This window comes from Tachypleus tridentatus, chromosome 3 (genome assembly GCF_004210375.1).
Source record: "Tachypleus tridentatus isolate NWPU-2018 chromosome 3, ASM421037v1, whole genome shotgun sequence".
Classification (NCBI taxonomy): domain Eukaryota; kingdom Metazoa; phylum Arthropoda; class Merostomata; order Xiphosura; family Limulidae; genus Tachypleus; species Tachypleus tridentatus.
Window position 1 is genome coordinate 78,993,691 of NC_134827.1, and position 12,701 is coordinate 79,006,391.

General features: G+C 30.9%; 1 protein-coding gene across 1 annotated transcript in view; it reads right to left on the reverse strand.

The window, feature by feature from the left end:
* LOC143247285 (uncharacterized) overlaps positions 1–12,701 on the reverse strand; it is a 120,964-nt gene that overhangs the window by 50,490 nt on the left and 57,773 nt on the right. The window contains exons 3-7 of the mRNA XM_076495055.1: positions 12,252–12,315; positions 7,567–7,598; positions 4,030–4,166; positions 3,593–3,693; positions 7–116 (exon numbers count right to left, since the gene is read on the reverse strand). Coding sequence (XP_076351170.1) covers positions 7–116; positions 3,593–3,693; positions 4,030–4,166; positions 7,567–7,598; positions 12,252–12,315 — 444 coding nt within the window. The remainder of the gene's footprint in view (positions 1–6; positions 117–3,592; positions 3,694–4,029; positions 4,167–7,566; positions 7,599–12,251; positions 12,316–12,701) is intronic.

Genomic DNA, 12,701 nt, shown 5'->3' on the forward strand with positions numbered 1-12,701 from the left:
ACCTACCTTGTAAATGTCTGCATGATTGTTGCCAGACATAAAGCATTCATCCACTGTATCATTAGCTCCCGAGACTCTGCAGCAAAAAAGTAAGTCTTCATATTCTGGTGCTCTGCCTTCATTACATAACAAAGAGTAAAAATTAAAGTATAAGTCTTCACATTCTGGTGCTCTGCTTTTATTACATAACAAAGAGTAAAAATTAAAGTACAAGTTTTCATGTTCTGGTGCTCTGCCTGTTAATTGATGTAAAAGGTAGAACTTATATGTAAATCTTTGTGAGTACTTTTATATTAATATATTATTAAACAACTATTTCTGGACACTTTTATGGCAGACACATTTAAAACACAGTTATTTGACTGTTTACACGAGAATTTTTTTGTTTTCGCATTGATTTAGGGTATGTTCATATCGAGAGAGTACAGAAACCTTTGTAACCAAAGTTTACTAACTTTGCTTAAAATATTAAAATATTTTAGGCAGAATAAAATCCTGCTTGTGAGTCCTAGTGATGTCCCTAGTGGGTTACTAGCTGTTTTTTGCTACATTACTAACTTGATATTAATTCATTAGCAATACAAATTACAAAGTTGTAAAAAAATATAAATATCAATGAGTATTTACACCATTATCTTAAAACAATAGTTTCCCATATCTGTTATGAAACTGTAATAATATAGAATTTAAAAAACACAAAACAGACCAGATCGTTCAGTTTGGTGTTTGCTTTTGTCCTAAACGTTTAAAGTCTAATTATATACTAAAATTAACACATTTTTATCTAAATAATATTCAAAAATATTAAATTACTTATAAAAAGAACGAACTTATGCATAGTCGATTATCAACAGATTAAAAGAGAATGTCCTAAATAACATCTGCCAAGAACACTCCATCAGATGAGGATTAAACCAGCCTGCATCCAGTTATAAACTATCAGTAACACATCCAAGTATAAACTTATGAAAGAATGTAACAAAATGTTAGAATACTTTACCTATATCAAAATTTCAGACTAGAAATATGAAGTAAACATCAGTACCAGAGCAAGAGAAAGGTTAATCCATATTAACTAATGCATGCAACTAATATTGCAATGCCAAATACAGAGTCATCAAATCTGCTCTCTTTATGCTTGCAAAAAGTAATACATACTTGAAATAAAAAGAAATAAATATAAAAATAAAAGCTTACTGATTTAGTAGAATTCAGGTTCCATATGCATTTTCAAAAGATGGTAAAATACAAAAAAACTGTTGAAATAAAAAGTAAAAGGATGTAAAACTTAGAGTAGTCCCTGTAAACAAATAAACAAACAAAATGTATACTTCAGAGCATATGCACAGAGAAAAAAGTGTTTTTAATCATAAAAACAAAATGCAAACATCATTTTTCTGATGGAAAAGATTCTAAAAACATACGTACATCTAAATCTAAGTTTATTTTACTACAAGTGCTGTATGAAGCATTTTTTAAAGTAAATTCTACTGAGTGGCATTTACTATTTATAAGTATGAAACCCCTCACACAATACATAGAAAGTTGTGATTTATCAATATATTATTATAACCCAGTGAATAAAATTCTATTAGCCAGGAAACAAATTTTCTTGACTGGGCAACATTTCTTTCACCCAATCAGTATGTTACAAATGTTGTGGTGGCATAATAAAACATCTTCTTTGAAATAGCTGAGGAACCTATATATGAACTTTTCACCTAACTGTTATTTTCATCACAATTACAATTCATTCATTCTACATACACCTCTGGTAGATAATGTGAAATTCACTATATTTCCTTTGAAATGTTTCATTTTTTGTTTACTTGTTTTGCTCAGCAACTATATATAACTATATTAGAATAAATGTATACTTAATAATTCCCATGAATACCTGAAGCAGAAATGTAACAATAATGCCTACTTGTATACCTATGCACCCTATTTACATAATAGCATCCACAGTTCATGTAAAGTGGTAAGTCATGCAATTTCCCTTGTGTAATTCTAACATTCTAATGGTTAGTGTTGGAGTTTCTTTCAATGTGGAAAAACAAAATATTATTAGTTATTGTTCAACATACCAGAAAAAAGTTAGAAATGGATATATGATAAAAAAGGAACCATTTTTCTTAATGTAAAATAAAAACACAAGGGAAAGGTTGAGATAAACACATACAACATCTTACAACTTAGTAATGAACCATCTAATACACCAGAGGAATTAACTGTACACAGTTGAAGAACCAATATAAATAAAAATTAAAAAGGAAAAACCTCAACTGTTATCCCAAATTTTTTTAAGTTACTTAAAAAAAAGAAATTGAAAGTTTAATTCTAGAGCTGCAAACCAGTTTTGTAATAAACCCTCATAAGTATATTTCCATTACTTCTCTAAGCTTACAATAAATATTAAACATTATTCAAACCCAATAATAAATGGACTTGTTAGTAGTCAGCTAAGGAGAGAATCACATGTACATGTCCTTTGTAAGTTAATTATTATACAAATGCATCAATAATGAATAGTTAACTGTAATCCATTCTTTCTCAGTATGTTTCTTGGATTGAGCTCCAAAAACAGTCAAGTATTTTTAATTTTCATTCTGATAGCCTATTCTAATATATTAATAGAACATAAGTTCTTTGATGTCCTGTTATTATATTTCTGCACAGAATATACTGATAAGTAAATGTTCCATATCTGGATTTACATGTGAGATATATTATTTCAATAGAACTAAAGAACAGGAATGTTTATTTTCATTCAGTGTTTATGACACACAATTTACAATAAATCTAAATGACATCAGCAAAAATCAACATTTCCAATGCCATTTAATGAGGACTGAATGTAATAACTTAGAAAATGCAAATAAATATTGAAAAATAATTAAAAATATACTGAGAAACATTTTGTCCAAATTAATTCAAGCAAATGTTTTTTTGAAACATGAAGAGTGTTAAAAAGTTATTTGAGGTTAAAAAAAATCCATTTTCAGATGACTTGACGAATAAATTTATTTTCCATAGTACAAAGTATATGAATTATTATTAATAATGACTTACTTAAGATTAATAAAAAAAATTAGAAATAAAGAAAACATATTTTTCTCCCTTCTGGAAGTCACACAGTATTACCACATAAAATTTGATAAAACTTCATTTACTGTAACAAGCACTACACTATTACTATTGCATTATGTAAATGCTTTAGTTACACTCCTTTACCCTCTTGGTATAATACCATTTATTTTTGAGTGGTATAAGAGTGTAAAGAATGTAACTTTCTTTGATAGATTGTTTAGGCAGAGTATTCATGATGAAACTTTGTATTCACCTGAATACGAAAGGCAGAATACTTTCAAAACGTCATCCTCTACACTTGTGTCTCCAACAAAAGGCAATTACAGTTCGTTCTACAACGTTTCAGCATAACTTTCCTTTTAACCAATCCTCTAAAAGAGAAGCTGGCAACTTACATACCTAACATGAACTTCCTTTGTTTATCTGGGAAACCTAATTCAACATTTGCTTTAATTAAACCAATTTTTTCTGCTTTTAACTTATCAGATGCATAAATTCATACCTTAAAGGCAAACCTCCTTGTTATTTTGTCGTTGGCACAACATGGTGAAATCCTGTAACTGGGAAGAATTATGGATCCAAGAAGTTTGTCTTCTTCAAAATCTAGCAATACATGTATATCTTAATTCAAGAAAGAAGGAGTCAAGGTAGAAAAATTACAAAAATATTCACTTCCCTGTAAAGAAGAATAACAGAAAGAATTTGAAATGTCATTTTATAATACCCTAACACTACAGTAAACAGTGCTGACAAACATTGAAAGGTGGCATTAATTCTGCAATTTGTGCAATAGTTTATTCCTGCTTTAAATTTACACATAAAGATACTTTGCTGTAATACTACCATTTTCAAATTAACAATTAACACTAGAATCATCCAGTAAATCTTACAAGATTTAGAGATCTAATCAAACTGTTAGTTTTATTTATTTTGGTTTACCTTTATAGTAAAACAAACAATAGTCCGTCAAGACACACCATCTTCTCTTCCACTGTCTCAAAGCTCCCCCTTCTAGTCGGAATAACCAACCCTTAAGAGTAGCTTGGGCTTGACTATCTCGTCGTATATTTGGAGGTCTGAAACAGAACCATGATGCTCAAGACTCAAGAAAATGAAAGTAGAAGGAGTTTGTTTTAACAATATACCAAAAAATAATAAAAAGCCAAAGAAAAGACAAACAATTAATCCTCTTTTCTCACAAAGCTTTTCAACATACAATGTAGTTGTATTCAGGCAAAATGCAGATATCAAAATGGAATATTCTTTGGAATGAAGAGGCAACATTTCCACATAAACATATCAAATTAAATATTTACTTTTGGTTCTCACTGTGTGCCTTTAAAAAAAACAAAAACCTACTCAATTTGGCTTCCTAATTTGTCACTTTATTCTATAAACTTGTAGTTTAATCATACACTGTAATTAAGTTATGTAAGTTATTTGTACTTATTAAGTATATCAATATGGATATTAAATATATATCAAAACACTGGTTTATATCACAGAATCAAATGGTGTAAATAAATAAAAAGTTTCCACATTTATAAACAACAACAAAAAACGTTAAAACAAATATGTAAAAATTGAAAAACAGCCCCAAATTAATAAAGCTTTTAAATCTGTCATTTATAATTAAATTACTCTACTAATGAGAAATACTTTTATCTCCTCAGGTAGCTTCACAATTTGAAAAAAAACTTTTCAATCTTATGACATGTTAATACTGTTACAAATGCTCTAGCCACAAACCTCACACCAGTGCAAATGTCAATGGCATTAGTATAATACAGGTTAATTAATAATCTTAAAAGTGTATTTTTACAAGGTTTTACTGCATTAATTTACTTCCTATCTTTCTTTCTTGCATTCCTCTAGAAATTTATCAAACAATTAATTTTGACAACCATTTCATAATTAGATTTTTTTCTTACTTACTTAAAACAATAACTTTTCTTTACTTAAAGCACACTAAAGATTTGGTCCAACTCAACTTGAATAAAATGAAAAACAACGTGATTACATATTTTACCACAATCTTGCTTTAAAAAACTAACTTCTCTCAAAAACAAAAAAATCATAAATATTTATAAATAACTTTTACTATCAATATTTCAGTCATTTCAACAATATATTTTAGACAGTGCATATATAATTTTTTCTTATAAGAGTCAGTTATTGAAATTCAACTTATCAAAGTCCCCTAAACTTTTATACTTTAGTATATGTAGATAGCATACTGGTCATATTATTTGCCACTAAAAACTGACTATATACCATAAAATTGTTAAAAGATTTGTAAAGCAAGATTTCCCCTAGTTAAACTATGTTGATTACTCAATAAAATTTTAAACTTTGTTATATGACTTTCCAAAGGCATCTTTATCAGGCTTTCTGAAACTTTCCTCACAACTGATGTAAGACTAACAGGTCTATAATTACCAGAACAATTTATATCACCTCCCTTGAAAAGATGAATTACATTAACTAATTGTCAATCCTTTGGTACCTACCCACTATTCAAGGACTTACAAAAAATAGCAAGTGGTTCACATATCCAAACTTTAACCTCCTTTAAAACCCTTGGGCAAATATTTGGCCCAGGAGCCTTATGGTTTTCCTAATTTCCTAATTTCTTTCCTAACCAGCTCAGAATTAATGCAATCATATTGTCTGATCTCGTTTCCATTCATTAACTGTTCAAAATGAGGAATTTTGTTTTAATCTTCATTAGTAAAAAATTGAAGAAAAAACAGAATTTATTAACTGAGCCATCTAATAATCATCAGACACAAGATACTTCTGTGAAAAATATTACAATATAGAAAACACAGTCTGTATATAATTCTACGCATCAATTTACTTATGTTATGAGTCTTTAAAAAACAACCATGTATCTTCCTCTCTCATAACTTGTATATAATACATGATACTATATAGTAGATAGGCCCAGCATGGCCAAGTGGGTGAAGGCATTTGACTCGTAATCTGAGAGTCACGGGTTCGAATCCCCGTCGCACCAAACATGCTTGCCCTTTCACCCATGAAGGCATTATAATGTGAAGGTCAATCCCAATATTTGTTGGTAAAAGAGAAGCCCAAGAGTTGATGGTGGGTGGTGATGACTAGTTGCCTTCCCTCTAGTCTTACACTGCTAAATTAGGGATGGCTAGCACAGATAGCTCTCGTGTAGCTTTGCATGAAATTCAAAAACAAACAGATATAGTAGATATATAGTTATAAGTTATATAGGTGTAACTATATACCCTCTAGTTTAATAAAAAAAAAAACTTGTACTAAATATATAATATCAACCTAATCAACATTAATAGCAGGTGCAAAATAACTTAAAATAAAACATTGAATACTGTTGTAAGTCATTAATCCAGTATGTTGCTTATTCATGAATTTCTAGTTGTATGACATTGTTTTACTATTTTAATATAGATGTTTGTTTGCAATGGTGATGTAATATATTTAGAAATGTTTTTAATGTAAGGCTTATACAGAATCTATTTAGTAGAAATATAAGGGCACAGTATAAACACAAATTAGAGTCTGTCAATTACTTAATTAATAACTTAATAAATAACAAGTGAGTGAACCAGTTCAGTGTCCATTAGTAAGTTAGGAAACGAGAGTTAGGAACAAAAGTAGTCAGTGTGATTCTTATCAATCAACTAATGAGGAAATTCTGCAAGTTTGAAAGTAACTTAGGTATGTATATTAGTTTCAATGTTTCTATTAAAAAGTTCTTTGTTAAGTGAAGCCTGCATAAATGAAGTTTAATAAGAAACAAATTAATTTGTTATCAGTATGCAGACTGGACATGAACCCACACAATGACAGGAAATGTTGGAGCAATATAGTGTAATGAATAAAATACATGGATTACATTCATCAACAAATTTAAATAAAGCCAATAAAAAATGAAAATAGTTCTCAAATATACAATCTACATTAATATGTTTTCAATATATAACACACTTCTTTTATGAGAAAATGAACCTTAAAGTTTTGTAAAAACTTTTTAAAATTACTAAATGCTATTCTTTGGAACTTTTTTGGAAGCACACTTACAAATCTTCAAGCTTAACAGACAGAACTAAACCTGGATTTTAGCATGAACAACTAGAAGCTGAAAAGTTAAATTGAAGTGTGTTATTGTATTCCTTATATGAGATTCGTGAATTAAAGTTAAATATGATAATTGTGGTATCCCATTTCTCTGTGGATTCTATTCCTTAGGTATCATTGTCATTTGCTAACAAAATACAATACGCAGATAACAAGAAGTCATGTGGTCCTTCAACATTTTCCTTTCAAGTTTAAATGTTTTCATTTCTCAAGGATATCTTAAAGAATCAAATGATATCTAATTATATGTAAGTTATTTTAAATATATTTCATCTGAATAAAGAGGTAACACTTTGAATTTAATAGTTTATTTTTCTGCTTTAACATTTTTTACAATCTCACCTGATGTAGCCATAATTTCTTCTACTGTACAGCTAAAAAAAAAAGATAATTTTAAACTGTATACATGTATATTTTACCCTTATTATTAAATAAACAATTCAATGCACATGTATAACATAAATAATTACATAATGATATGAATGATCAAGTTACTACTTAGCAGCTGGAATTCCAACTTCAAGAGATAAGTTTAATGCTTGTTAACCTGTTTAAAAACATGTTTATCGCATTCACACATTTCCTAATAAGTTTCATTAGGAATAAAATAATAGCCCACAAACAAATGCTTACAAGGTAGTAAATGATGATTAAGGCATATGATGCACTGAAGTTAAACCCTCACATCTAGCTTATTACAATTTAAAATCAAGTATCTGGTATCATACCATATTTGAAGCTTTCAAATAGAAGTTAAATCTGGTAAATGTTGCATCCCCACTGTTCTATGGGTATCAACTGAAGACACCCTCGATAATTTTAAAGAAATACACAATGTAATGCACACAACAAGGGATCATTTGGTATTTCAAGAGTGTTCTTGCATGCCCATTTTGAGAACATCTTTTCACTCCTACAGTTCAGTTTGTATCTTTATTCATCTCACATGTGTGAAAGTAAGGTTTTTGTCAGGCTACTTGTTTATTTAGAATCACATACCTAAGCTATTTCAGTATGTTCTCTTTAATAAGTTACAGAAGTATCCAGAAGTTAATAAGTGGAAACAGATGAAGATGGTCGGAAATTCTCTTATTTCACAGCTTCCATAAAAAAACCCATAGAAAAGTTGTTGGTATACAGTTAAAAGAGGACACAAAATTATCATATTTCTCCACCAGAGTTCTTAAATCATAAATCACTAAGCAACCAAAGACCCTCATGTATTAAAGAGTGCACTACAAAGACAGCCATAGTAACATGCTCATCTATTTAGGCAATTCTATGTATGTTTAAAATGATGAGATCCCATACAGACAAACAAATTGTAAGATAAAAATAACATCTCACTGAAAAATGAACAGATATATCAAAATCAAAATGCTAATCCAATTTCAGTAAGTGCCAATAATACAACTTAAATGTTCTGTTCAAGAAACTAAAATAGCAAGAACCAGTATTATATATAGAAAGACTACATACGTGAATACTCTTCAAATAAAAACAAGTATCAGCATCAAGATACTCGAAAGAAGAGTTTAAAGGTGAGGTTAAATAGACAAACAATAAATCCATGTTCAAATGGATGTGCAACTAATTACAATTAAAAAATAAAACATCTTTAACTAATTGTGGTGATACTGATGTTATTATATCTTAACTTACTGTACCTAATAGTGACCAGATGGTTAGGGCATTTGACTCGTAATCTCAGGGTCACAGATTCGAATCTCAGTCATACCAAACATGCCCTTTCAGCAGTGGGGAGGGGCACTATTCGTTGGTAAAAGAGCGGCCAAGACTGTCTTACACTGCTGAATTAGGGATGGCTAGCACAGATAGTCCTTGTAAAGCCTTGTGCAAAATTCAAAAACAAAGAAAAATATATTTTAAATCAGAAGTACTTAGGTTGTTTTTCTATGGATTCATAAACTTATTATGAATGTAGTTTTCCTCTTCAGTAAACTGGATGTGTAAAATGGTTGTAAGCATATACTAATCCTATAGTTTAGGTAACAATTATGCAGAATAATTGCAACAGTTTGCTTTTGTGTCTGACACTTGAAATCAGATAAACCAACTTCAGAGGTTGATATCAATACTTGTACAAATTATCATGAATTAAAGGTTCTCCCCCTAGAATATGTTTATTCTGAGGTAGGTATCCTGTGCATTGTGGGATATTGTGCTAAGGCCCTAATATGAATTGAAAGTACTATTTCATTATTTTTATTTAGGCCTTGATCTTCATGGGCACACATGATTCTTGATCCTGTCTCTGTATATATGTATAGATATGTGTATAGCCTTATCACTAGCTCTAGCAGTCATTAGAAGTTATTAAATATAACAGAATCTGACCAGTGAGGTAAAAGACATGAACTATTATTTACATATTATTGTATATGTAAAGATTATTCGTATATTTCTATACGTACATGTGTTTATACCTCTTTTGTTGTCTGTGCTCACTTTAATTCTCTGAGGTACATTTCTAGAGCATGCTGATGTACTGAAATAGTTTTTAACTGTTTGGTGAATATAAAGCACTTGAATCATGGGAGACTTAATCATATACACACTGAGTGGGATCACATGGTATAAAGTAGCAAGTCGAAATATTTCTTGAAGTGATTCAGCTGAGATTTCTATTTTAGATTTATTTATTTAAGTCAAGGAACATGTGGAGAAGAATAATCATTGCATGATTAGGTTTGATATTTTTCTACACGTTGAGATAAAAAGAAACTCAATTTTACTTCCTAATTTTGAGAATGTCAATTTTGAAGACGTGAGGTTTGTTTGTTTTGTTTTGAATTTCGCTCAAAGCTACTCGAGGGCTATCTGTGCTAGCCGTACCTAATTTAGTAGTGTAAGACTAGAGGGAAAGCAGCTAGTCATCACCACCCACTGCCAACTCTTGGGCTACTCTTTTACCAACGAATAGTGGGATTGGTCGTCACATTATAACGCCCTCTAATTACGAGTCGAACGCCTTAACACGCTTGGCCATGCCGGGCCAAAAAGGGCAGGCATCTTTTGTGGGACGAGGATCCGAACCCAAACACGTGAGGAAAAATTGTAATAAGTGCATTGGTATAATTATTTAAAAGGTGATGTAGGATATATTTAGGAATTTTTTAAAAGATGGTTTCCTTTTTATTTAAGATAAGAATGATCCTAAAAGGATAATATGGAAGGTCAAACCACTCAGCTTACTATAGACATAAAATAAAAAGTAGGGATAACTCCCACATATTTAAATTTACAAAAATATTAAGACTTGAACAACTATACAATATTCATGGATATGGTTATAAAATAAAGAAATTAAGAAATCCAAAGAAATTTATGGGTAAATGAGTACAGGTTAAGATTTCTTATTTCTATTAAGAAAATAAGGGTAGGACATGACCTGCTCCCTAGTGGTAGAGCGGTATGTCTGTAAACTTGAATCACGAAAACTGGGTTTCGACACCTGTGGTGGGCAAAGCACAGATAGTCTATTGTGTAGCTTTGTGCTTAACTTGAAACAAACAAAAAATATATTACCTTAATAAAGTTTACAAGATAACCTAGTGACCATCATGATTAAAAAATTATTTCTTTGAGCCAAAATAGTAAGAGAAAATGAAGTAAGTTTAAGACATGGAAAAGACAGGCCAAGCTCCAGTTAAGACACTTTTCTTTTTCGAAAACAGTGGCTGACTCGTGAAGTGAGTTGCTGATGGACACAGAGGAGTCCAACATTTTGCAGTTGTTTAGAATGGTTTGTTTGTTTGTTTGTTTGTTTTTTTAATTTCGCACAAAGCTACTCGAGGGCTATCTGTGCTAGCCGTCCCTAATTTAGCAGTGTAAGACTAGAAGGAAGGCAGCTAGTCATCACCACCCACCGCCAACTCTTGGGATACTCTTTTACCAACGAATAGTGGGATTGACCGTCACATTATAACGCCCTCACTGCTGAAAGGGCGAGCATGTTTGGCGCGACGGGGATGCGAACCCGCGACCCTCGGATTACGAGTCGCACGCATGCGCTTGGCCATGCCAGACCTGTTTAGAAAGGAGAAATGAATATTTCCTGCAATGTAGAGAGGTTTATATTTTCAATTTTTCCATAGATGGGTGTGCAAGGAAAGCCTTGGAAACAATAGTCCCAAGTTGTCCATAAGCATGTCACTCTTTGTTAATAAAACTCAAATAGACAATTTTCAACATTCTTATCCGAGCTATGAATGAAGCAGGAAATTTCATAGCTGTGGTAAAGCAGGGGGTATCCCCCGCTGATACAGCAGCAAGTTTACGGATTTACAATGCTAAAATCAGGGGTTCGATTCTCCTCGGTGGACTCAGCAGATAGCTCAATGTGGCTTTGCTATAAGAAAAACACGCACACACAAAGCAGGGGATAAATAATACACACATAATTCCAATACATGTTCAGTATATGATGGGTTTTATTAGATCAAGCTACTGTAACACTTTATAAAGTATATAAAATGGTCACACTCAGTCAGGAATACGAAGGTACATAAAAATACGCTTCTACTGCCATGTGCATGCACAGATATATTTAATGGTGGTATTCTGTTCTGTAACGTTGGAAGTTAAAATGAAGATTACACAGTTGTCAAATTTCACTTCATTAACTCAATTTCCAATATACGTTTGCTTTCTCAACAGCTAGTGTCAATTTTCACTTCAAATGAACTTAAAACATTACGGAACAGTAAGCTGCCGTTTAACCTTTCTACCCTCCAATTATTAATTTGGTATATTCAAAACCAAATTGGCATTAATAAAGTTTAGAATTTATAATCTAAACGGCATAACATAACAGTCTTGTTAAAATTCTTCTAATTAAGGCTGTTAAAATAAAGAATGTGTGAAACGCTCAAAAAACATAGAAGTTTAAACTGATTGAACAGGTTTTACAGGCAGTAGACATAAATATAAGAATGAATTCATACTGTAACTCAGCTTTTTTTTTTCAAATACATATATATTTAAGACAAAGCAAATGTCTATACCTTTCTATCTTCTATGGTTGAAGAGCTCAAATTTGTGGACATGTTACGAGACGACTGGCCTGAACTGTAAAAAAAAAAGAAAAAAAAAAAGATTTATGTCATTTAAGTCACTTCTAACACATAGAAAATCTGTGTTTAGTAATTATGGCCTATAAACAACAACTGAACCTAAAAGTATCGTTTTTACTGTTTACCTACGCATTTATTTTAAATTTTTAATACATCTACTTCCGATGACGATTTCTTAATAAAGTCGAATTGTCCACTACTTGAGTTTAAGCCTATGTTCGATCTACTTAGGCCTTTTTGCTATAGCGACATTCGTTTTATTTTCATGTTTTGTTGTCAACTTTTATCAGAGGTGTACTTCAAACTGAAACACGTCATCTAGCCAATAATAATTAGTAGCTTTATAAAAAAAAATCATTTTCTCGAAATGAAATCGTCCCT